The sequence below is a fragment of the Eucalyptus grandis genome, chromosome 3, assembly GCF_016545825.1.
Source record: "Eucalyptus grandis isolate ANBG69807.140 chromosome 3, ASM1654582v1, whole genome shotgun sequence".
Classification (NCBI taxonomy): domain Eukaryota; kingdom Viridiplantae; phylum Streptophyta; class Magnoliopsida; order Myrtales; family Myrtaceae; genus Eucalyptus; species Eucalyptus grandis.
The window spans coordinates 58,361,118-58,387,592 of record NC_052614.1 but is presented as its reverse complement, the minus strand read 5'-3'; the positions used below and the strand labels follow the sequence as shown (position 1 = coordinate 58,387,592).

The 26,475-nt window shown below is 40.7% G+C and overlaps 5 protein-coding genes across 6 annotated transcripts; all 5 read left to right on the top strand.

Moving 5' to 3' along the window:
• The first annotated feature begins 1,592 nt into the window (after positions 1–1,592).
• Positions 1,593–5,848, top strand: LOC104437957. Its single transcript, XM_010051015.3, has 5 exons — positions 1,593–1,836; positions 2,316–3,258; positions 3,462–3,662; positions 3,826–4,021; positions 5,248–5,848. Exons 2-5 carry the CDS (start codon positions 2,392–2,394, stop codon positions 5,472–5,474), a joined length of 1,491 nt encoding a protein of 496 aa, XP_010049317.2. The 5' UTR covers positions 1,593–1,836; positions 2,316–2,391; the 3' UTR covers positions 5,475–5,848.
• A 1,643-nt stretch (positions 5,849–7,491) lies between these two features.
• LOC104437956 (probable E3 ubiquitin-protein ligase RNF144A-A) lies at positions 7,492–10,065 on the top strand. 2 transcript variants are annotated; one of them, XM_018871322.2, is made up of 2 exons: positions 7,492–8,497; positions 9,781–10,065. In XM_018871322.2, the coding sequence occupies exons 1-2, from the start codon at positions 7,590–7,592 to the stop codon at positions 9,854–9,856; spliced, it is 984 nt and encodes a 327-aa protein (XP_018726867.2). In that variant the 5' UTR covers positions 7,492–7,589; the 3' UTR covers positions 9,857–10,065. The 2 variants fall into 2 exon arrangements, with proteins under 2 accessions (XP_018726867.2, XP_018726869.2); XM_018871324.2 differs by lacking the exon at positions 9,781–10,065 and adding an exon at positions 8,933–9,198.
• A 6,638-nt stretch (positions 10,066–16,703) lies between these two features.
• LOC104437955 lies at positions 16,704–20,072 on the top strand. The gene is made up of 2 exons (XM_010051011.3): positions 16,704–18,812; positions 19,516–20,072. Exon 1 carries the CDS (start codon positions 17,330–17,332, stop codon positions 18,128–18,130), a length of 801 nt encoding a protein of 266 aa, XP_010049313.2. The 5' UTR covers positions 16,704–17,329; the 3' UTR covers positions 18,131–18,812; positions 19,516–20,072.
• On the top strand, positions 18,403–19,780 carry LOC120292001 (E3 ubiquitin-protein ligase RNF144B-like). The gene is made up of 3 exons (XM_039309842.1): positions 18,403–18,812; positions 19,516–19,571; positions 19,638–19,780. Exons 1-3 carry the CDS (start codon positions 18,403–18,405, stop codon positions 19,778–19,780), a joined length of 609 nt encoding a protein of 202 aa, XP_039165776.1.
• Positions 20,073–23,050: 2,978 nt separating the features above from the next.
• On the top strand, positions 23,051–25,274 carry LOC120286131 (probable E3 ubiquitin-protein ligase RNF217). Its single transcript, XM_039308194.1, has 2 exons — positions 23,051–23,951; positions 25,074–25,274. The coding sequence occupies exons 1-2, from the start codon at positions 23,074–23,076 to the stop codon at positions 25,147–25,149; spliced, it is 954 nt and encodes a 317-aa protein (XP_039164128.1). The 5' UTR covers positions 23,051–23,073; the 3' UTR covers positions 25,150–25,274.
• Positions 25,275–26,475: the final 1,201 nt, after the last annotated feature.

Sequence of the window (26,475 nt, the reverse complement as noted above, 5' to 3'; positions counted from 1 at the left end):
CCAAGTTTTCTAATGTCCTTTTTTCTCAATGCCACTTCTTCTGTATTTGGTCTAGTTCTTGTTTTTGGTCTTATTGAGATGGAGATGATGTTGGGGTTGGTGATTTGGTCAACAAGATACTTTTACATAAGACTTGTAGAATGTTACGAGAATATATAAAAATACACTCGAAATTCTATGCACATTAAAGCATCTTGATATTATCCCTACAAACTCTTCATAGATGGTATTAATATTTGTTAATATAAAATGAGATTTTACTGTCACTTAAGATAATTTTTTATTTTATGCAATGTTTTGATTTAATTAGATTAAATCTTTCAAATTTTAAGTTTGAAGGATGTAAATGTGATTTTATTTTGAAAAATCTTCAACGAGTTTTTTTTTTTTTTTCCTTCATCCAATCACCCCATCATTTGTTTAAAAGAAAATTAATAGGAAGGGGTTTGGTCGTGTTATGCACAACAAAAGCGAAAATTTATAAATAAGTGATTGGGTTAAAAAATTATCTATTTTTTTTTTTTTCAGATTCTACTTGATAATTTGTCCGTAAATTTGCTCGCCAACATTGAAAAGGACAAGATATTTTCAAAATTTTTCTCTTCCACAAAACTAATTTTTATGGGAGTAAAATCTAACGATATAAAAAAACATTTTTGCTTTTAATATATGGAATACCTATCATACATGAAATTCTTAATTATATATTAAATGGAAATTAAAAAAAAAGTAAATCAAGGGTCAACAATGATGAGAAAAAGTTACAAAAAATCATAAACTATTCTCATTATATGACATGTTTATTCCAAACTTTTTTTTTGTAATACTAAAAAACCCAAATTTATACCCATATGATACATTTATTGTGACATAAAAAAAACCCTAAACTTACACCCGTGTGTCAATCCTCTTGTACTCATGACATTTATTAGTGGAATTTGGGATTATCAAGTTAAGAATGAGGATGCAGAGATTATGAATACAATTGATTCGTGGGAGTAGTGTTAGTGTTAGGACAGTTGGTGATAGGAGTTCAAGATAAAAATATTATATTACTTAAGAACTTTGAAAGCAGATTGATCTCCCGTGCACATATTGGTTAGGAATTGATGTTGCTCTCTTGATAGGGCCATGACAGGCCAAAACTACTTGTCTAGTTTAAAGTAATTTGCTATCTTATTTGATACACTAGACGTCTGAGTTAAGTTAGGCATAGTATAATCTCATATAAAAAAAAACTATTCACTATATTGTTTTTGGAACAACCCTTGAATGAAGGCTGGTCCAATGAATTTCGCTCATCGGGCGCTACACGAGTTGTTTCGCAATTAAGGAATTGTGGACCAATAATACATACGACACATTTACCTCAAATTATTGTTTTATGACACAAAACTTTAAATATAGATTGGTGTGATGCATTTACCTAAATATGTTGCAGTGTATATGGTTTATGATTTTTGGTGGCCTTTTCTTTTAATGATTAGGGTACTTTTTCCGCGAAGGTTGGGCGGCAAAAGGCGGAGATAACTTGTTTCTGCATGTGTTTATATGTTATATATATCTTGACACCGAAGTCCCGTGTGGACACATCTCAAGCAAACGCGACGACGCCGTATCAGTTCGCGGCGGCCGTATAGTCCGAGGAGGATCTTCCCCATCGCTGTGGCTAAGATTAAGAGTCGATTGAAGATCGCAAAAGTCAATTTCCTTCCATTCCACCCGTGCGCGGGCGCAAATCATTTGCAATCTCCACGATTTTGCCGGCCGTGTTTCATCAATCTGGCGTCGTGTTCGTCGTGCCAGGGACCTTCGCGAGGTGACCCGCCACGAAAGGTAGCGTCTTTTTTGCCCCCTCGCACGGGAAAACCCTACCCTGGAAGCGAAATCATCTGGTCCCTTTTGGTTGTTGCGGGGTTGAATTGGGGAGGAGCTCGTGTTTTCTAGGGTTTTTTCATCTGGGTTGTTGCTAGTTCGTTGAATTGATTGCGCGGAGTCGCGAAACAGGGAGAAATCGAAAGGCTTTCTGCTGTTTTTGGGTTGACGTTTTTTTTTTTTGGTGGTTTTGAATTTCATGTGTGGGGATGGTTGTTGATGTTTGGATGATTTGTGCTGCTTGTTCCACGTGAGGATTTTGATGGGCCTTTCTATTTTTGGTGTTTCTGCTGATGTCTAAGGTCAAGTTGGGGCTTATTTCGGTGCAGGGCATGGTTAATTTGGATTCCTCTCTTTGATATTGTTGGTGTACTTAGCTGCGTGAAACTTCATATGCTCTCCGTAGTATGTTCATCTGAAATTATGTGCATCTTTTGCAGGGCAAGCTACCATTTTTATAGCCGAGTTTGTGTTTGATAGGGTTTGTGGTGCTTGATTATATGCGTGGGGTAGCACATGGCGGGTTCTGAAGGGAGAGTTTCGTATTCTTCGCTGTCTAAGATGGACAAAAAGGAGAACGGTGGGTTTACCTACGAGGACGAATACTCTGATTCTGGATGGATTGTTTCAGAGGGTGGGAATGCCGGTCCAACGGCTTCAAAAGACTCCAAACATGATGGGTTATATCCGTTTATTCCAGGATCGGAAGATGATTATGAGGAGGAATATGATTCCGGTGATGAAGTGAGTAGCCCGCGTCAGGCTAATGCTCCACCTGAGGTGAACTTGAAGAATGTGGTGACTGGTATAATTGCAATTCTGACTGGGCGTAATAAAGGTCCAAGTCTTCCTGCAGGGAAGCCATTGTCGAGCTCCAATGTCTCATTCTTGGGGTCGGGTAAAAATGGAGATACGTACTTGCACTCCTCAGTTTACATCCCAAGTGCCCCGCCACTACTTGAATTTGATGGGAAGAGTCACAGTGCACATAAGGATTTGTTGGAAGTGGAACCTCCAGACTGGCTTCCTGATAGTTCGACAACTGCTTGCATGCGGTGCGCTGCTCCTTTCACAGCGTTTACTAGAGGACGGCATCATTGTCGGTTCTGTGGTGGGATTTTCTGCCGTTTATGTACCAAGGGAAGGTGCTTGTTGCCCGTCAAGTTCAGGGAGAGGAATCCACAGAGAGTTTGTGATGTGTGCTACGACAGGCTCGACCCATTGCAAGGAATTCTTATTCACTCAATTAGCAATGCGGCGCAAGTAGCTAAGCATGATGTCATGGATTGGACCTGCACGAGAGGATGGCTGAATCTTCCTGTTGGTTTGAAAATGGAACATGAGATATACAAAGCTTCTAATACATTAAGAAGTTACTGTCAGGTAGATTGTACAAATAATGGACACTCCTGCTATGATTCAATTGAACTCTATTTTTCTTCCATCCCATTGGCCCCATTCTTATGAATGATAAATTGGTTCTTTTCCACCAACAGTTGTATATAATTATTGTCTGTTACTTTCATGCCCTTGTCAATTATGAAACTAGGCGCTCAAGCCTTTCATCTTTTGCATGTTGTGTGCAGGTTGCTCTTTCTAACCCAGAAAAGTCCATACCCTTGGCAGTTTTACAAGGTGCAAAAGGCTTGGCCATTGTGACTGTAGCTAAAGCTGGTGTGCTGGTTACATATAAAATTGGCACTGGTTTGGTTGTTGCTCGAAGAGCGGATGGAACTTGGTCTGCCCCATCAGCAATACTCTCTGTTGGTTTAGGATGGGGTGCTCAGGTAACCTGGATTCTTGTTTCCTGTGCTTTTATAAGTTTTGATTTCTAATCCCTTATTGTCAACAAATAGATATGTGCTCTTTGGCTTTTTCTCCTAATCTTGGGGAATTTATGTCTGACATGCGTCTTATCGTGTTATCCCATCATTCATTGATGCACTCCAGATTGGGGGCGAGCTCATGGATTTCATCATTGTACTTCACGATTACAAGGCTGTGAAGACATTTTGCAGTCGCATGCACTTTTCTCTAGGTGCTGGTTGCAGTGCTGCGGCAGGTCCTGTAGGGAGAGTGTTGGAAGCAGATCTTCGAGCTGGTGATAGGGGTTCTGGCATGTGTTACACGTACAGTTGCAGTAAAGGTATTTTATCTGGTTTTATGCCTTTGGATGTTCTATTGTGATGTGATGTTTTCAGTGGATATGCTAGTAGAGTAAAATGCTGGGAACCCCATTCATTCACTGTCTAAAACTTGCTATGCTGTCAAATCGAGATTGGAATTGCGAGTCATAAGAGCTCATTTTCTAATAATGAATTGTAAGATTTGGTAGGAATTTTAGGGTAATTTGAAAAGAAGGATATTTTACTGCCTGCTAGCTATTTGTTGTGAAAATGTAGAAAAGATTGTAGTACGACATATAAACACATTTTTTTGAAGAAACATCATGCTATCGTGTCGATGAACACAAATAACATATATAAGAAATTTAAGAAAACAATGCCTTTATCAATAAAATTGTAGTATGTGAACATTCACAACATGAAATGTGTATAAAGCATAATGCCAAAACTTTTGGAGCCTAATAATCACAAATCTAGGAGTGTGACCAATTTATAGTGAATCGTACCAAATTGAATCAAATCATCTAGAAATTTGCAAGATTCACTTTTGATTCTGATCCGTCTCTGATTCATAGCTATGATTCAAATCGTCTTGTGTATGAATTGAATCAAGTCGCACGATCTGGATTGTGAATGGTACGATTTTTTAACAACACTGCATGCTCCTATCTCCTTAATATCACAATGTATCATGGGGTTGGGCAGAGCTGATCTAAGCTAGAATTGTTTGGTTCTCATGGTTGAGGAAATTCAGAATATGGCATAAAAATAAAATGCCTTTGGAAATCCTTGAGCCTCATAATTATGGATGCTGTATCTCTAAAACAATGTTTAGTGCCATGTTTCACCAGTAGCCTTGTGCTGATTGCTTTTCTGTTTTGCTGCTCGATATGGTTGGACAATGCGTGGAACTTTATGCTGTATCTTATGACCTTAGTTTGAGAGGCATAAGTGTTGTCGCATATAGGAGGTCTAACTTGTAAATACTATATATGCAATGAAGTTGCTAAGAAGATGAAGAGCCCATGTTGAAGTTATTTTACAGATTGAGTTTTTTCTTTTTTTCCCGCATGCACCATGAGTTCTTGTCGGGAGTTTCTTACAATTCAATGCTTCAAATTTGGATTGACATCTTTTGAAACTGTAGAAACATCAAGGGCAGAGAAGTCTGATGAATATTGATTTTTAATTTACCATATCTTCTTCCCTATAAGAAAAGCTAACGATGGATTGTACCTCAATGTAGGTGCATTTGTGGGAGTGTCACTGGAGGGTAACATGGTTGCCACGAGGATGGATGCTAATCTGCGCTTTTACGGGGATCCATATCTCACCACATCCGACATACTACTTGGGACGGTAGATAGACCGAAGGCGGCTGAGCCTTTATATGCTGCGCTGGAAGATCTTTTCTCGACAGTCCGGGGTTCTACTATTCATAAATCATTGCCCTATCGTCCCACATATGCGTGATCGCTGGTTCTGCTCTATCTTTTCCCTCTACAAATTGGTGGCTACTGTAAATACAAAGTAGAAGACCTGTAAATATCAATGATTGTGTATAGTTTAATATGATGACATTGAACGAAGGATAGAATGAACTGGGGAGGCCTTTGTGTGAGGAAGGCCTATTATTCTTTTCCAAGTTATAAGATTGTTCTATGATCTGTTAAACAAGTAGCAAATAAGATTGTTTCCCTAGTTCAAGATTGTTTTGTGCCTTGTTTGTGCCTCGAGAAGCCTCGGGGAAGCATAGAGTCTCGTGTTCGATCTCGAACCGGTTCTTGAAGCTAGTCTCTTTGGTTTCAGGATCGACACGGGATATCAAGAGATGGGTATTGATGGTTTTTTGGCAACTGTGATGGTGGTGGAGTCAATATTTATTTATGGATTATTCGTCTGTCGATAGCTAGCATAAAATTATCCTTATCCTTGCACATCTATCATTGGATTAATGACATACGTGCTTGGATTTAGTTTTGCAATCGTATTTTCCCACACGTCAATCACCTCATGGTAAATGTGTAAAAATTTTTAGATGATCAATTGACCTAATAAAAATTCTATGTTTAGGATTATTTTTGGGTTTATGGTACGCATTGGCCACGGACCTAATATTGTATTCATGGTTGCATATGGTCGTTGTGGCGACGATGACAAGTTAGAAAAGCCGATGTAGTAGAAATGGATATAATTTCAACTCAAACTTAAATTATTAAATTGTCAAATTACTAATTTTTTAAGCAAACTCACAAGTTGCACAATCCAATCCAAACTTGTTTTTTTTTTTTTTTTTTTTGTCTTTGGAGGAATCGGCTTGCAGTCGACATTTTGCGCCGTAAATCTCCAAGTGACACTTAAACAAGAGGACTCACCACCCCGAGTCACACTTAATACGCGCCTCCCTTAAGTTTTGAACTCTTCACCTCTGGGCTGAGAATCAGCAGGGCCTTATCCAGCGGAGCCATCACGGCCGGTGGTTCCAATCCAAACTTGTTGATCTTCATTTACTCTGTAATTCTATTTAAACAAATACTAAAAACTCGTCTACGTTAATCCGAATATATTTTCTATTTTCTTCCAAATTAATCCCAGTTTACATGGGAAGCTACTTTGGGAATTAAAAAAAGGGAGGGAGGAGAGAGAGAGAGAGAGATCTTTGGAAGTCCTTAAATCAAGTTGTAGTATATAATCTTTAGTTTAATCTACGTTTTGTTATCTTAAGAAATCTGTAATTTGGTCATGCTGGAGCGCAATATACTAATAAAAATCAGTAAATTAAAGATTTCGACCTTGCAATTACCAAAAAAATAAATTATTCAAAAAAGCCCTCGCTTGCAACTAGAATAAACGATACGATAGAATATCCACGCCATTATCAACTTCTTCCGCACTTTTTTATTCATGCCCTTATACTTTATGGGTTTTGCGGAACGACCCTAAGTTGGTGGAAGCGAATCAATATAATTACAAGAGCATGGAGAATCGGCAAAAAGCGTGAAAATACCGAGAATCAAGGGGACAAAAACTAATTTCATCACGTAATCGCATCAGTTCTATATTCGTTTGCGCATTTGGAATCATTTAAATACCCTTTCTTGAACTAATTCGATTCCTCCTCATTTATTTTTTATACAAACTTAATATCTCCTCTTATTGAAAAAAATAAATGAAAACCTCATATGTTTAGTGAAAAAATTATTTTTGAAGAGCCAGAGCCCATCTTTGTGCCAAAAGATAAATGGCCAATCGATAGCCAAATGGTAATTTAAAATTGAACATCCAAATGATCATATTTCATAATTTAGAATATCTATATCCGTACTAGAAGATAAACGACTGTTGCATAGCCCAACGGTAATTCAAAATCGAACATCCAAACAATTACATTCCATAATTCCATTAATTCCGAATTTAAATTAAATTCTCGCCATTTAAAATAATTTTTTTTGGGGTCGAAACATTTAAAATGATTTAAAGATCACTCGTTATGAACCCCCGACGTAGAAATTGTAGCTCGTTTTCATTTTCGCCGTCGCCGCGAGCATCCTAGACTGAGACGCCGGAGCAGCTCGAACGGAGAAACCCATGGCGGCCGAGAAAGTCGCCGCCGTCGAGATCGTCGACGTCGATCGGTACGACGCGCCGGCGTCGCGGTTCGGCCGGATCGCCGCCGGGGGCAGCACCAAGTCCGACGCCATCTCCGTCGAGCAGTACACCGAGGACAGAGACTTATACGAGGCGATCGTCGCTTCTCTCCTCCAGAGCAGGCCCCGAGGCCCCAGCGACGGCGAAGGCGACGGCGACGGCGACGGCGAGGACGTGCGGTTCCTGGGCTCGGTCCCCGCCGGCGCTCGGCTGCCGTCCTCGCGGAAGCGGAAGAGGCCCTACAGCGGCGCCTCGGTCGCCGAACCCGGTCAGGCGTCGAATTCCCAGCCCGATCGTCCGTTCACCTGCGAAATTTGCGTCGAGACGAGGACGGGCGGCGACCTGTTTCGTATCAAGGGCTGCAGCCATGCGTACTGTAGTGATTGCGTCGCCAAGTACGTAGCTTCGAAGCTTCACGACAACGTGACCCGCATAGGCTGCCCTGTCTCGGACTGTGGCGGCGTTCTGGAGCCGGAGCACTGCCGATCGATACTCCCTCCAGAACTGTTCGATCGCTGGGGCAACGCGTTGTGCGAGGCCGTGATTTCGGAGGGGGAGAAGTTTTACTGCCCGTTTAGGGATTGCTCGGCGTTGATGATCCACGACGGAGACGCGGCGGCGATGACGTTATCGGAGTGCTCGAATTGCTGGAGACTGTTCTGCGTGCAGTGTAAAGTGCCGTGGCATGCAGGGGTGGAGTGCCAGGAGTTTCAGGGGTTGAAGGAGGGGGAGAGGGAGAGGGAGGACATCATGCTGAAGAAGCTGGCGGAGAGTCAGCGTTGGAAGAGGTGCCCCAAGTGCAGTTTCTACGTTCAGAAGGTTGATGGTTGCGCGTTTGTGAAGTGCAGGTTGGTTTTGCTCAAGTCATGGCTCTTCCTTATATTTCCCTAACTTGCAAACAGTTCATGTGAAATCTGAGTGAAATCCGTGTGAATTTGCCACATGTTAGACCCTTTGACCCGAGGTATATATATATTGATGCTTGCTTATGCCTGTGGTGTGGCACTCGTGGAGCTCGCTAAATTGAAGAGTATGAATTCAACCTTGTCTGGCGAACTCAATGTCTGTGGCCTCTTGATGAATGATTGTTGTTTACTTGTTCTTTTGATTCTTCCCATGTACCTTTTCATTTTTGGTTTGTGTTGCCAGGTGTATTTTACTTGTCCGTTTCATCCATCTTAGTTATGTTTGATCGACTTGGTTTGGTTTGCCATGGTCACTCATTGCACGTATGTTGTTTCTCACTCGAATTGCTTTTCCCCATCTGCATCTGTTGACTACAGTTGAGCTGTAAAAAGCTTTTGATGAGGAGATGAGGTTCCTCAGAGGATCTTTGCAACGAGGAATTACACTTTCGACTCTGTTTGGACATGTGATGGATGACTGCAGATACTTGTAATAAATCAGCATAGGACTTGTTGGCTTTTCTGTCATTATGATAGAGATTCCTCGTCAAAAATGGAAGGTTAAATGGAAGGTCTTTCCTTTTTCAGAAAGGAAAAAACTCCAAAGGTTAATGATGTTTAATGGATTGGTGAATTAACTTTAATTTCACAGAAAGACTGCTAATTCAAATGCAATCAGTTTTCATCAATTGACGACATCTGTGGTATGCATATGACTTGCTGTTTTAAGCGAAATCGAAGGTTAACGAAGCAGATGTGGCACAGGACAGCAAGCTCTCTCTTATTTGTTTACTCTTGTTGAATGTGAAAATTGCTGATGTTGCTGAAACTACAACTTCCAAATCCTTTTACCATGCTTACACTGTCATACTCTAAATTTCTCCTGCTACTGTGTATGGTAAATTTATCGAGGTGTTATCTTCTGTTTGTGGTGTCTAATGCCCTGGTGCAGGTTTTGAGTTTCCTTGTCAACGATATTTGTAGCGCTCTGTTTGCCCCTTGTGATGCGTGCATCGTGTTCCATTATCTTTTTCGCCATTTCTCTGTATTCTGTTCAGTGCGGGAGTGCAATGATTTTCAAGTTCTCAAGAGCTGTTGTCTTGTGATCTCCTTACCCTTTTTTTTCACTCAATACCTGTGAAGAATGGAAACTATCAATGTATCATGCATCGAAACTGAATCCACACAAACTCAATGTCTTCGTTCTGTTCTTGGAATTGTGACAGGTGCAGAGCTGAATTCTGCTACCGATGTGGAGCCGAGGCAAAAGTGTCGCATTATTGCCAAAACTGTCGGTGTTAAATTCTCTCGACATGATGTACAGACTCTCCTTAGGCTATTGTAACAAGGCAGCATATACATCCTGTGATCACTTAAACATGAAACTGCTCCTGAAGTATTTAGCTACTAGATTTCAGTTCCTTTGTTAAGCTGAATCTCGCACTTTAACTTGTATAAATAAGCTTGGAGGCTTCGATCTTTTAGCCAAATGCTGATGCAGATTTTAGTCATCAAGAACAAGGCGACAATTTTAGACATACTTAGGTGATTTATTGAATTTTTTTGCCTAATTAGATGATGCGGAAAGATCCCATCGGGGGTATTTAAAATAAGCGGGATTTATTAATTCTGAATATGTGTTTGTCAAATCATTGATCCAACCGAGATTACTAAGTGAATTAGGGTTTACCTCAAGTAGATAATTCGAATCCGATCTTTTAATAAACTGATTTTGTTCTGTTCAGTTTGAACTCGAGGGGTTTATATCTTTTAGTATATTCTACGTTTTATTATCTTAAGAATTCTGCTATTTGGTGACGATGTCCCGCAATATACGAATAAAATCAGTAAATAAAAGATTTTCAACCTTGATATTACCCAAAAAAAAAAAAAAAAAGCGAAAGTCCTTTCTTGCTATTTTTCATTGAAATGCACTATAATTGTATGGCGCTTTTTCTACTCCTAGTTTGACTAAAACACTCAACATGATGATTTTACCGATTGTGTGGTCCCAACTTTCAGGATTCTTTTAGGATTTGTTTGTTAGGCAACGTGTTAAATGATATTTAATTCTATTCTTTTGTTTTCTAAAACAAAAAGAAAAGGATAGAAATTCTTTTGGTAACACTTTTATTCTCAAAAATAAATTTGAAGCAAAATTAAGAAGTAAAAAGATTGTTTTTTTGTTCGCTTGAAACAACTCCGCAATCAAGCCCAAATCATTATTTTTTTTTCTTCACTTTCCTTTTTCCCTTTCTCTTCTTCTTTACTTAGCTAGTCATCAAAGCCTTGTCAGCTCTCGGCGAGCCTCGCCTAGCCATTTGTGAGAGTCAACCTCACTTAGTTATTGATAAGGCTTGACCTTGCCAAGGGTTGATAAGGCTCCAAGAAGAAGAAAGGTGGAGGAGGAGGAAAATTACCAATCATGCCTTATTGTACTTTTTTTCGATTTCTTCTTTTGCGGGTCTCACTTTCTTTAATTTTCATCATTCTTTCTTTCTTTCTCCTTTCACTTTCTTCTCTTCTATTTTTGAGATGGTTTTTGTGTCCTTTTTCTTGGTGGGTGCTAGATAATTTATTTAAATTTAAAGTGCTGGTTAATGTGGAGTAATAAGGTAATTTTCCTTGTGATGGGTTCGGGTCAATGAAGTGTACAAGCGTTTTTTCTTCTTTTTCTCTTTTATCTTTTTTTCTTAATATCTGAGAAATGAGGGTATTGATTTTTTCCCTGTTTATTGTTGAATCTTATTATAGTTGATGCTTTTGAGGATCTTTTCCGAGGTATTCTGTCATTGATAAGTTCTCTCCTTTTGGGGATTTTGTTAGTTGAAGTTTTCAAAATTTTGTGGGCAAGAGCGAAAAAAAAAAAGAAAAGTGGGTCTTGTCCCATCCTAAAGAATTTTGCTTTCACCAAGTGAAAAAAACATTTATCATCCCATTGACTTCTAAATATTTTTTTTGTGGTCGAAGACTTCTAAATATTTGAAGATACACATTTTGATGTCTCCCCAGAATATTTGTCTAATTATGGTTTGGACTCAATAAAGGATGAAGTATTTTATTGCGAGAAATTTCATTGTTCTTCTCATTTCAATAGGTTAATTGAAACTTTTTATAATTTTTTTTTCCGATTCTTGAGAAAATGGAAAACAAGTGGGCACGCAAAATGCATTTTCGCATACTAGCTAGTACAGTCCATCGGTGGTGGCGCAAAATATGGTCAGATCCCTCCTTTATATTTTATTGGGTTGGTTTTGAATAGAGAAGGGCTTCCATATGTTGCACAACTACCGATTAGACCGAAAATAAAAAAAATCATTCAACCAAGTTCCGTGTTTTTATAGAGTTGATTATGGTGGCATTTTCTCTACAAAAATGAATTGCTGGGAAATATAAGCAGTTTCATATGCATGCATTTTTTGTTTTAACTTTCGAATGGCCTAATTTATTGTTTTCTATGTAGGTTTTTTCATGTAGGCAATTCAGACCAACACCATTCAAACTTTACATAGAATTGTTCGAGACATGCTTTTAACCTAAAATTTTGTATAGGTGGGTCAATCCATCAAAAGTGAGGAGCTTCTTTTTTGGAGTGTCGGATATCTAGAGTACCAAAATTTGGCACGGAGAGACATTTAAGTGTAAAAAATTATGAAAATGAAACTTAAGTGCCAAAATCGGCAAAATGGATCATTTAGTGCCAACAGTGAGAAAATTTGACCAAAATGCTGACGTGGCGATTTTCCGACAAGGTAAGTGCAAAACGATATTGTTTTGCACATTGACGTGGGTAAATAATTAATATAAAAATTAATTATATTAAATTTAAACTAAATTTATTTTTAAAAAATAAAGAGAGAGAGAGAGAGAGAGAGAGAGAGGCGCTTGCAAATGTTCATCTTCTTTCTTTCTTTCCATTTTTTTAAATTTATTTATTTTTTAATTTCTAAAATTTTAAATTTTTATATTTAATTTAATTAATTTTTTTAAATCAAAATTCAAATTTATATCAAAACGACGTCGCTTTTGCGTTTCTTTGTTGAGTCGGCTCTTCGGTGAGTGTAGATGGGCAAAATTAACAAAAAATTGCAATATAGGATTTCCGATGGGGTTCACCGAATGTGACACTTAATTATCATTTTTTTAACTTTTGGCATTTAAGTATCTTCTCATGCCAAGTTTTGGTACTTAGGGTGTACTTTTATTTTATATTTTGTTTCAATTTTTTTTAGACATCACATTGATCGCAATCATTTTGCTCGCAAATCTATGTTGTATAATAGACTTCTTTTCACCTGCACATTTGATTTTTGCACCTGCAATGTGGCAATTGTCATGGAGGCGGATCTTAGGTGCGACGATTATTACCGTAGCACGAAATCATCGCTCAAAGGCCACATAACAATCTTGACTCCCTTTTTTTTTTGTCAAATAGAAAATATTATATATATGGACCAAATCGATTACAAGCAGCAGCTATTGCATCATCGTAAATAAGATCTAAAAGAGGGGGAGGGGGAAAAACAGCCCAATTACTTCGCTTGGAATTAACCCTATGGGCCTTCGCAGCCCAGTCAGCAGCAACATTCGCCTCACGACGACAAAAGGCTAGGGAAAGGTTGGGAAAAAATGAAAGAAGGCAGCTTCGGAGAAGAGGCTTCGTTCTGGCCATGGCGGCAAGTGCTGACTCTTTAGTGTCTCGATGAGGGTCTGGCAATCCGATTCAAGAGTTAACGCAGCATGAGAGAGGTCTTGATCAATCAAATGACGAAGAGCAAGCAAGCAAGCGTGGATCTCCGCTTGCAGAGCCGAGAAGGCAGCAAAACTATCTGAGAAGCCATCGGTAAGTTGTCCCTGCGAATCACGACACACACAAGCCATAGTCCCTTCCCTGCTTCCCAGTTGATAAGATCCATCGATATTGACCTTTAAAACCCCCGGATCTGGGGGTCTCCATCTAGATCCGTGATGCTGAAACAAAGTAGCTTTGCAGGTGGAAGAACGAGCAACAGTAGAATCCACACGAGATTGAAGCATTGCTTCTTCAGCCACACGATGAGGATCAAGATGTTTTTGTCCAAAAATAAATGCATTTCGAGCCTTCCAGATGTGCCAAAGGACTGTGGCGATCACTGGCAGACCAGGTAAGGGTTTCTGATCACCGGCATGCTCTATAATCCAAGTTGTGATATTCCTTATATGTTGAGTTTGAATGGGGAGGTTGATCTGGGGATTACTCCAAACACGCAAAACCTAGGGATATAACAGGAACAAGTGTTCCAAGGTTTTAGGGGTGTCTTGATCACAAATAGGGCATTTTGGATTGTCAATGATATGTCTATGATGCAGATTAGCTCTTGTTGCTAAACTATTTTGACATAGTAACCACAAAAAGTGTCGTACCTTAGGAGTAGTGTGCATTTTCCAAAAAGCATGGAAGTGGCATTTGTAATAGGGATGAGCATCATTCCCTAGTAGAACCAAAACCGAAGAACCACTAGTTTAGTTCCCCATTCTAGGGAGGGAGGTCTTAGTTCCCGGTTTCTTTTTTTTTTTGGAACTGGAATCGGGAACCAAAACCAGAACTAGACTAGGATTCCTAAACCTAAAATTGTTTATGCCTTTTGCTTTTCTTTTTGCCTTTACCAATTTGTTTTGGTTCTTATGGGATTTCCATCATCGAATTTACGGAGCATAATACTAATGGACTCCATCCATTTGTTTAATTAAGTCGTGCATATTTGTGAGTCAACTTATGAGCTATTTGCAAAGACAAACAAGAGATGAATTTGAGTTTATTTCCCATGATTTGTTATGTAATTTAGTAAGATATCCGTCGGGTTAATGAGTAAAATTTATTTTGTCTTCCCATTGCTTTATCATTCTTCCCAAGTAAGTATCTTCTAAATAAGATATTTGGATAGTCTACAAGGACTTATATTCATCCTTGTTCTCTTTCCTTTGTGGGATAAATGAAATAACCATGGAGAACTCATAGATGAATGATTATATAAATGCTAGAAAAATTTGAAGTTAACAGTCAATAGGTATATTTCTTTTTAATAAGTTCTTTTGCCGCTCTTCCATCATTTTTAAGAAGCCAAACATGTCTAAGCTTGTTCATTATTGTTGCATTTATTTTCGTTTTATTTAACTAAAAATGAAAGAAAAAACAAATCCGTTGGACTATAGAACTAGTAATAGGATATGCTTCAGGTTTCAAATTTTGACGGGTAGATTCTAGGCTTCAAAAAATGAGAAATCTTTACTCGATAGTAGTTTCAAGTTTCAAGTAAAACTTGTAAAGAATTTAGAACTGCTTACTACTTACGCAAGAGAGAAAGATAATTGTTAGCAAGAGAGAGAAAGTGAGAAAGACAAAGGAAAGTGGGTCCTACAAAAGAAGAAAACCATAATAAAGGAAAAAAAGAGACACCAAGGAAACTCTTTAAGATTCTAAAGGTGGGACAAACGATAGATGAAATGGTCATGATACTTTATTAAGGAGTATTTTAGCTAAATTAGGAGCGAAAAAATTATGGTCCTAAACGTATTCACGCCATCATATATTTTAGATCTTATAGAAGGAGACTAAATCAGTGGAAGCGAAAATAAGGAGAATCAAGAAAAAATTTAATTTTCATTGAGTTGAATTGCTTCTCTATTTATTTATTTATGCGTTTGGAATTCAAGCCTCCAATATCTTGCAATAATTCAAATTCTTTTTATCAAAATTATTCAAACCCATGAATTTATCTTTGGGAAATTTTTAAATAATGGCTTGAAGTGCCTTTATTTTCTCAAATAAGAGTCTGAAATGGATATTGTTTCAAATAATGATATGAAGTATCCTATTTTTCTCAAACAAGAGTCTGAAGTAAATATCATTTCAAATAAGAGCCTGAACTCACTGACTAGTGACTATGAAGGGCAATTTCATCTTTTAAACTATTTAATTTTTTCCTTTTTTCTTTTTTTTTTCTTTCTTTTTTCATTTCATAAAAAAATTTAAAAAAGAAAAACATAGACAGGAGGGGCCTATGGCCGCCACTTCATTGCTAGTGGGGCGGTGGCGAAGGTTGGCGCATAAGCAAGGGCCAACAAGTCTTCATTAAAAGTGGGAGAGGGTGGTGAGCCTCTCCAATATTTAGGCCAGAATCGCTGGTCCTCATGCTGGCTTTGCAACCCTTGCTCAGCACCTTCGGATCTCACCCTAAGTTTAGGGGTGCTGGACGAGGGTGGGTGATCTTGGCCTAGATTTGGGAGAGGGTTGTTGCCTTCTCCGCCTTTGATGAGGGTTAGTAACCCCTCACCTCTGATTGGCGAGGGTCGTCAACCTTCACCCAAGGGCCAACGATCCCATCGGCCTTTGCCGCTGATGGGGCGATGGCCATAGATAAGAGGAGCCTATGTTTTTCCTTTTTTTTTTTTTTTAATTTAATCTAATTTAATTTGTGTTTTAACGAGTATATCTCTTATTAGCTGAAATATTTTATCAACCGAAGAGCCAATAAAGCTAGGTCATTATTTGAAATAATCATAACCATTTTATGTTCTTTTTTGGGATTGATATAGTCATTTTAAGCTTTTATTTGAAATAAAATCCACCTCACGCCTTTTTTTTTTTTTGGTTAGTCATATTCTATTCTAACTTTACACTCACTCTTAGACTTTTGCTCTGCCTCTTACAGGGCGTGGAAGTCGAAACTCACTCCTGAAACTTACGCGTCCCCACCCATCCCTCACTGAGAATGTGGGGATTTGAACCCTCACCTCCCCTTCCATGTTGGAAGGATGGCCACTGGGGCGAATCCCAGTGATTTCACGCCCTTATTGAAAAATAAGAACAATTCAGGTTATTATTTGAAATTTTCCCTTTATTTTTTTTTATTGAAACACATGTTGAACTTTTTTACCTAATTTACAATTTTAAATGCTTAATATATTACTCTTAAAAGAGAAAACTCAAAAAGCGTAATGAAAAATCTTGAAAACGCATTAACAAAATTTTAAAAAAATTTCATCATAACAATCAGTTCTCATAGTTTCATCAACACCTAATTTAAATTAAATTTTCCTCATTTAAAATAATTTTTATTTTATTCCACTCCCTCAGTCTTATGAACTGAGAAAGCGTAACAATGGTCCGCTTTCGCTTTCGTCCTTTGCTTCCTGGACCGACCCACCGCGGGGCACGACCAAGCATCCCATGGCGACCGAAGAATTCGCCGTCGAGGTCGCCGACGCCGACCGGTGCGACGTGCCGGCGTCGCGCTTCGCTCCGATCGCCGCCGGAGGCGACGCCAAGCCCGACGCCACGTCCGTCGAGCAGTACACCGAGGACGGAGGCCTCTACGACGCGATCGCCGCTTCTCTTCTCCAAAGCAGGTCAAAACGCCTCAACGAGGGCGGCGGCGGGGCGGCGGCGGCGACGGCGACGGCGACGGCGACGGCGAGGTGCGAGTCCCGGACCGGGTTCCTGCCGGAACTCCGTCTTCGTCTTCTTGGAAGCGAAAGAAGAGGCCCTGCAGCGGCTCGTCGGTGGCGGAACCAGGTCAGCCCTCGAATTCCGAGCCCGATCCTTCCTTCGTCTGTGAAATCTGCGCCGTGCCGCGGACGAAGAAGGTCCTGTTTCGTATCGCGGGCTGTGGTCACGCATGTTGCGGCGGCTGCGTTACTGAACACGTAGCTTCGAAGCTTCGCGACGGCGTGACGCGCGTAGACTGCCCTGTCTCGGGCTGCGGCGGCGTTCTGGAGCCGGCGTGTTGTAGCTCGATGCTTCCTCCGGAGGTGTTCGACCGTTGGGGGAATGCGTTGTGCGAGGCTCTGATTTCGGAGGCGGAGAGGTTTTACTGCCCATTTACCGATTGCTCAGCGTTGTTGATCGACGACGGAGGGGCGGTCGTGAGGGAATCGGAGTGTCCGGATTGCCGGAGACTATTCTGTGCGCAGTGTAGAGTGCCGTGGCATGCAGGGTTAGAGTGTCAGGAGTTTCAGGGGTTGGATGAGGGGGAGAAAGGGAGGGAAGACACCAAGATTGAGCTGGCTCCATCTTCGTCCTCGCGAAAGCCAAAGCGGAAGAGGAAGCCCTGCGGCAGGTCATTGGTCATTGAAGCAGATCAACCGTCGAATTCTGAGCCCAATCCTTCATTCATCTGTGAAATTTGCGTTGAGCCAAGGATGAGCAGCGACCTGTTTCGTATTAAGGGTTGTAGTCACGCATATTGCAATGATTGCATTACTAGATTCGTAACTTCAAAGCTGCTCGACAACGTGATGCAAATAGAGTGCCCTGTCTCGGGCTGTGTCAGCAATCTGGAGCCGGAGGATTGTAGGTCGATACTCCCTTCAGAAGTGTTCGATCGTTGGGATGATGCTTTGTGCAATGCTCTGATTTTGGAGGGGGAGAGGTTTTACTGCCCATTTAAAGATTGCTCAGCGTTGTTGATCAATGACGGAGGGGTGGTCGTGAGGGAATCAGAGTGTCGAACTGCCGGAGATTATTCTGTGCACAGTGCAGAGTGCCCTGGCATGCAGGGGTGGAGTGTCAGGAGTTTCAGGAGTTTCAGGAGTTAGATGAGGGGGAGAGAGGGAGGAAGGACACCAAGATTGAGCTGGCTCCATTGTCGTCCTCGCGAAAGCCAAAGCAGAATAAGAAGCCTGACAGTGAGCCATTGGTCATCGAAGCAGATCAGCCGTTGAATTCCGAGCCTGATCCTTCATTTATCTGTGAAATTTGCGTTGAGCCAAGGATGAACGGTGACCTGTTTTGTATTAAGAATTGTAGTCACGCATATTGCAATGATTGCATTACTAAATTTGTAACTTCAAAGCTGCACGACAACGTAATGCACATAGACTGCCCTGTCTTAGGCTGTGGCGGCGTTCTGGAGCCAGAGTATTGTAGGTCGATACTCCCTCCGGAGGTGTTTGATCGTTGGGGCAATGCATTGTGTGAAGCTCTGATTTTGGAGGCGGAGAGGTTTTACTGCCCGTTTAAGGATTGCTCAGCGTTGTTGATCAACGATGGAGGGGCGGTTGTGAGGGAATCGGAATGTCCGAACTGCCGGAGATTGTTCTGTGCACAGTGCAAAGTGCCCTGGCATGCAGGGGTGGAGTGTCAGGAGTTAAATGAGGGGGAGAGAGAGAGGGAGGACATAATGTTGATGAAGCTGGCTGAGAAGAAGCACTGGAGGAGGTGCCCTAAATGCAGGTTCTTTGTTCAGAAGAAATCTGGTTGCGCATTTGTGAAGTGCAGGTTGGTTTGCTTTTGGCTTTTCCTTGTATTTCCCTGACCAAACAGTTCATCTGAAATCTGGAAAAGTTGTATGAATTCGCTACATGTTAGACCCTTCAGCCCAGTTTATTTTGATGCACAAGCATAGTTATATGGACATGTTGCTGAAACTACTGCTAAATCTAGATGTCATTCAAGGCCTTAGGTGGTGGCGGCGAGTCTCGACTGAGTTATTAGCTTGTTGTTTATAGATGTCTCATGTTTGTTTACTCTCGTGGATTGTGAAAATTGCCTATTGTGAAAATTGTCTATGTTGCTGAAAATACTGCTTCCAGATTCTTTTGCTATGCTTCCACTTAAATTTCTCTGGCTACTGTGGTTCTATGGTTCTCTGTATGGTAAGTTCACTGTGGTGAAAATCCTCTGTTTGTGGTGTCTAACACCTAAGTGCTGGCTTTGAGTTTCCTTGTCAAGATTTTCTTGTAGATTCATTTCCCCCTGTAATGTGTGCATCATATTTGGTTATCTCTTTTGCATTTCTCTGTTGTCTGTTCAATTGGGGAGTGCAATGTTTTTCAAGTTTTCAAGAGCCATTGTCTTGTGATCATCTACTGGTTTTCCATTTCTCAATCCCTGTGAATAAGGGATACTGTCAATGCATGATGCTCTGAAACTGAAACCATGCAAACTCAATGTCTTCGTTCTACTCTTGGAATTGTAACAGGTGTGGAGTTGAATTCTGCTACCGATGTGGAGCCGAGGCAAAATTGTCGCATTATTGTAATAACTGTCGGTGTTGAATCCTCTCGGCACAATGGGCATAATCTCTTCTTTATGCTATTGCAGCATGGCAGTATAGTATATACATCCTGATGCGGGGAGCATCAGGCTCGATGGAACAATTATCAAGCTCAAGCTCAACTGGAAGCAGTTCTGATCGATGTCCATGGCTGTTTGTTGATTTTCTAAGGTGGTTATTCGTCTCCTAAGGCTAGCGGATGAATTTGGAGCGTCTAATATTAGGTACATGCATTTGGTCTTTGGTAAATGCATTTAGTCCTAGTTTTTATGGGTCTTTATTATAAAGTCAGTTTCAAGAGTCTTAATTATGTAAAATACACCAAGGCTGCGTTTGGTCATCCGGATTTAAACGGGATAGGACTGGATATGATAAAATAAGAAATTCATGGATTTCATTATATCCCATCAACTGTTTGGTGTACTACGGATTTAAAGTCGGATATCCTCATCTCCTATTCAATCTACTGTTTGTTTGGTGAACTATAGATTTAAAGTCGGATATCCTTATATCTTATCCAATATATCGTAATTCAAACAGCAAATGCACTATTGACAAAATAGCAAATGCGCTACAGATTGACCTCAAAACATTAGATGCAAAGCACAAGACCGTTTGCCCACTCACGCAACAATCCAATCCCCCATGGACCTACCTGCAAAGTTATCTTGCTTACGCCGTAAAGCTCCAATTGACGAACACAATACGGACTTGTACCAAAACCACATCACCTCACACCTCCACGCAGCCTGCAACACCATTACATAACAACCGAACTCAACACGGAAAGAAAAACAAGGCACACCTCCACGCAGCCTGCAACACCATTACATAACAACCGAACTCAACACGGAAAGAAAAACAAGGCACAAGGACCGTGATGCCAACCCCACATTCCGATTTCCACGGCTAAATTCTTCCTCCACTCAGCTAACCCCAATCTCCCAGCCAAACCACCAACTCCCTCTTCCCCGCCAATCAAAACCCCCGGCAGAAATCACCGCGCTCGCGAACGCCGCCCTAATAAAAACGGAAACCGCAACGATCCAAACCGCTAGACCCAGCCAAAATCATCCTCCGGAGCTCAAACGAAAACCGAAAAGCAATTAGCCACATTCGCCTCAATCAATCCCACCTCCCATAACTGCAAGCAGACAAAAAAAAAAAGGACACCACCCTCCCAATCCCACGAAAAAAAAGTCAAAAACACAATAACAGAAGAATTCACGTACTTCCTCGCATCCCTGGCGCCGAAACGGGCTGCGACCGCCCGGACTTGACAGCGCGACGGGGACAATCGGGGCGCCGGCGGCCTTGGCGGCCGGTGCGCAATCGAAGCGGGAAAAGCATCGTGGTGGGGGAATCGATCGGGAGGGCGACTGGTGGGCAATCGCCGGCGGACGGGGGTCTTACCTTTAGTGGAGGAAGAAAGCTTTGAAAAGTTCGATGAGAATTGAAGAGTTATTGAGAAGAAGGCTTCAAGTTGATACTTTGGAAAATCGTCTTTGGGTGAAGGACGGAAAAGGAAAAAAAAAAGGGTTTTATGTTTCGGATAAAATAAATCCTATTTGATCTTATCTCACCCTCTCTTGAATTTTTTTATTCGGTTTATATCCCATTTATATCCGACCTTATCCTATCCAGGCAAATTTCTACCAAACACGGGATATGATAAAATTTATCCTATCATGGATTTTTATCCATTGGACCAAATGCAGCCCAAGTGTTATTTTGGTTTTCAGGATCCCAAAAGTGACTTTCTTTTGTTTGACATATAATCTTATTCGTACTAGACACAGGCTTGAATTTAAATATATGTGAAATACTCCTCAAGTGAACAATTTTCTATTTTAGGTTTTTTTATTCAAATTTCTGAGATGGTGAATCAAGAAAGCCTTTATTAGGTTTCTTTTAGGCATTGGTGGTGAATTTATCCTATCACGAAGGTTTTTTTTTTTATCCTTGATGGGTGACTTAATCTTTTTTATGTTTAAGCGGTGAACTTCATTTATCTCACTGTCTTTTATTTTTGACTCGTGAAGTTATCTATCAAAATTCTTATTGTCAATCAAAACACATCCCGTCACACATCAAATACTGCGACTAAACCCTTAAAAAACTTTTGAAGTATTAGGCTACTAGATTTTGCCTCCTTTGCTGAGCTGAATCTTGCACTAACTCATACAATGTGCTTGGAGATTTTGATCTTTTAGCGATGACCATCCATGTGGTGTGAGATTAGTTAGGCATGCTAAGGCGATTTATTGAATTATGCATGTTAGATTATGCGCCAAGATCCTATTGGGACATTTAAATAAGCAGGATCCATTAAACACTGAATATGTATTTATCAAATCATCGATTAAACCAAGATTACTAGTTAAAATTCAGTTCACCTCAAGTACATAATTTAAATCTGAGCTTGAAAATAGACTTGGTTTCGTTCAATTTGAACTCAAAATCAGAAGCTCTCGAATTACATTGATATTGCCGATGGTGTCTTCTTCATGGAGTTTACTTTATGTTGGCAAAGATATAAGCAGATTCGTGTAGATAGATGTGGAAAGACGGCAAAACTTATACACGAGCTAACTGCTTAATGACGAACTTCCAACTTTATAACTTTAAGCTGGCCTTTTCTCTCATGTACAGGAAATTACAGATGGGAGAGAGAGAGAGAGAGAAAGATCTATGAAAGTCCTTAAATCAAGGAGTGCATAATCTTAGCTCAATCTACATTTTGTTATCTTAAGAAATCTGCAATTTGATCATGATGTAGTGCAATATACCATAGATGGAATAAAATCGGTAAATAAAAGATTTTAACCTTGCTATTGCCGAAAAAAAAATTATTCAAAAAATCCTTTGCTTGCTATCAAGATGGAGGATAATCGTATTCATGCCATTATATATTTTTAGAACTTATAAAAGGAAAATAAATTAATGGAAGTGAATTGATATCAATATAAGAGTGCAGCGAATTAAGAAAAAGTGTGAAAATTGTGCAAAATATTAATTTCCATCATGGACCGCATTGTTTCTATATTTATTTATGCATTCTTAAAAAAATTCAAACCTTGTTATCTTGCAACTATATAAATCCCTTTTCTCGTAATAATTCAAACCCTTGCACTTGATTTTTTTTTTTTTCCATAGACACATGTGGACTTGTTAGTTGTTAAGGCAATTTTCAACTTCAAATGCTTAATATGTTACTTATATAAGAGAAAACTCAAAAAAGCTTAAAAATGGAAAGATTTTGAAAAAACCCTATATATGCGGTAGAAGATAATAACCGCATACCGAATTAGCAAAATTAAGATCGAACATCCTATCGATAAGATCCCATAATATCATTAATTGCCTAATTTAAATTAAATTTTCCTCAAAGATAATTTATGAACCCTGTAAAAGCGAAACGGTACGCCGTTTTCGGTTTTCTGCTTCGCGGACCGACGCACCGCGGCCTCGAACGAAGAATCCATGGCGACGCAAGAAGCCGAGGTCGTCGACGTCGACCCGTACGACGCGCCGGAATCGCGCTTCGCTCCGGTCGCCGGCGGGGGCGACAGTAAGTCCAACGCCATCTTCGTCGAGCAGTACGACGAGGACAGAGACCTCTACGCGGCTATCGCCGCTTCTCTTATCCAAACGACTCCCCGGAGCTTCAACGAGGACGGCGACGACGTGCGAGTCCTGGACTCGCTTCCCGCCGGAACAAGGTCGTCGTCCTCGCGGAAGCGAAAGAAGCAATACAGTGGCTCGTCGGTCACCGAACGTGGTCAGTCGTCGAATTCCAAGCCGGATCCTTCGTTCATCTGTGAGATTTGCGTCGAGCCGAAGATGGGTGGCGAGCTGTTCCGGATCAAGGGCTGTAGTCACGCGTACTGCAACGACTGCGTCACTAAGTACGTTAGTTCGAAGCTCCACGACAACGTGACGCGCATAGGCTGCCCCGTGTCGGGCTGCGGCGGCGTCCTGGAGCCGGGGTACTGTCAGTCGATACTCCCTCCGGAGGTGTTCGAGCGCTGGGGCAATGCGCTGTGTGAAGCTCTGATCCTGGAGGCGGAGAGGTTTTACTGCCCGTTCAAGGACTGCTCGGCCCTGCTGATCAAGGACGAGTGTGCGGCCGTCTTGAGGGAATCGGAGTGTCCGAACTGCCGGAGGCTGTTCTGTGCACAGTGCAGGGTGCCGTGGCATGCGGAGATTGGGTGTAAGGAGTTTCAGGGGTTGAAGGAGGGGGAGAGGGAGAGGGAAGACATCATGTTGAAGAAGCTGGCGGAGAGTAAGCATTGGAGGAGGTGCCCCAAGTGCAGTTTCTACGTTCAGAAGATCTCTGGTTGCCAGGACGTGAGGTGCAGGTTGGTTTTGCCCTTGGCTCCCCCTAACCAAAACAGTTCATGTGAAATCTGGAAAAGTTGTATGAGTTTGCCATCACAATTCCTACTGTCTTTTTATTTTTCTTTCTGGGTTTGTGTGGCTTGGTGTACTTTGCTTGTCCTTCATTGGTTTTTGGCATGCCTGTGCAAATCCATCTTAGTCATGTTTAAATTCTCAGTTCATGCTACAGCACGGGACTTGGATTCCTCCTTAGCCACAGTTGTATACACAGGTTCAATGAAAGGTGTTTTTTCTTCCCAAAAAGAAAAATAAAAAAACTAAAAAGGTTAATAATGGTTAATGGATTGGTGAAGGTGTACCGGGTCTTCGCATTTGCTTCATTCGCCATCAAGTTCTCTGAGCTATTTGTGTACCACAGATGTTGTAAGTAGATGAACGAACACTGATTGCATTTGGATTAGCAGTCTTTCTGTGAAAGTAGAGTTAATTTCACGAGAATTACCCTTCATTTTCAATCTCGTCAAAACTTGTATATGTTATATAGACACGCTTGAAGAAAGGGCAAAGGTTGCTAAATCTAGATGTTGTCCAAGGTTGAATTGCTTGAGGCTGCGGTGGTGGTGAGTTCCAATTGAGGTATTAGCTTATTGTTTATAGATGTCTGCCGTTTACTCTGCAAGCTCTCTCGTGTTTGTTTACTCTTGTTGATTGTGAAAATTGCCAAATCCTGTTGAAACTGCTGCTTCCAGATTCTTTTACTACGCTTACGCTTCAATTTCTCCGCCTATGGTGATTCTGTTGTTCTTTGTATGGTAAGTTTACCGTGGTGTTGTCTTCTGTTTGTAGTGTCTAACACCAAAGTGCTAGCTTTGAGTTTCCTTGTCAATTGTTTTCGTGTAGCTTTATTTGCCCAATGCGTGCATCATGTTTGCTTATATTTTTTGATATTTTTATGTTGTCTGCTCAAATGGGGAGTGCAATATTTTTGAAGTTTTGAAGACCCGTTGACTTGTGAACACCTACCTTTATTTATTTATTTATTTCAGTACCTGTGAATAAAGGAAAACTGTCAATATGTGATGGCTGAAACTGAAACCGAAAGCATGCTCAATGTCTTGGTTCTGTTCTTGCAACTGTAACAGGTGTGGAGTTCGATTCTGCTACCGATGTGGAGGCCAGGGGCCAGGGCATGATTACTGTCAAAGGAGGCCTTGTTGAATCCTCTTGGCATGATGTGCATAATCTCATCTTTAGGCTTTGCGGCACGGCAATATATCCATCTTCTGATAGATTTAATACGAAACTATATCTGAAGTAGTTCTTAACTAGATTTTGGTTCCTCTGTTGAGCTTGATCTTGCACTTTAACTTGCAGAATGTGTTTGGAGATTTTGATCTGTCATCCAATGCAGATTATTTAGGTCATAAGATCGACGAATGGATCCTTTAGTCATCAAGAATACGGCAATGATTTTAGGCATACTAATGCATTTTGAAATTTGCATACTAGATATGGTGGTAAGATCTGGTTGGGTATTTAACTAAGCGAGATCCATGAATACTGAACATGTTTTTGTCAAATCATTGATTCAACCAAATTTACTTAGTGAATTTGGTTTACCTCAAGTAGATATTTCTAATCCAAGCTTAAAAACAAATGTTGTTCCATTCAGTTTGAACTTGAAACCTCTGAAGTTCTGGAATTACATCGAGATTGGCAGTAATGTCTTCTTCATGTGTTTTATTTTGTGCTTATGAACATATCTGTGTGCAGATATGGAACTACCTAATTAGACTGGCGAAACTAAGGATCAAATTGAAAGGTTGCTTCATGGCAATGCTGTTCTATTATCATGTACGAGAATATTTTATCCAACCAGGGTCTAAAGATCAAATTGATCAAAGTCTGGGAAAATGATCTGTACAAGTTAAATGCTTCTTGACCTGCTCCCTGGTCCGTGTTCTCTCACTGAACTGTACAAATCACGTAAGCCTCCATGACTGGAAAATTCCAAAAAACTGCAAACTGGAATCGCTGATATCTCTGGTCTGGTTAGTAATCTTTGTATCTATCAAAGTTTTTGTAGTGCGGTACCAAATTTCGAGAGAGAGGCGCAAACATGCTGACTCTAGACAGTTGAAGAGAGAATTAGAGCTGATGTTCGTGCGCATGATCTTTTCTTACCTTCTTAAGAATGGTGAACAGAACCTTTCCTCCGCGGTCCATCAAATAGACCTCGCTGCTTTGGTTGCAGTCGTAGTTATCTACCCAAAAAACAATTCCGCCACTCAAGCCAAGCACGGTGCATCCCTTGCTATTCATGATCAATGACTTCATCCACATGGTGAAGACCTCGCGTTTAATGGCTCTGCGATTGCGAGAGGTCGTCAGGGAGGGGAGACCGAGCGTTGCTTTTGGATGAATCTTCGCCATATGATCAGCTGAATTATTTCGTGCACTCACTGCAAACTCCCGGAAGAGAGCTTCTTAAAGGGGCTCCCTGTAAGCTGTCCTTGTAGTAAATAATGGAGGCTGACTTCATAC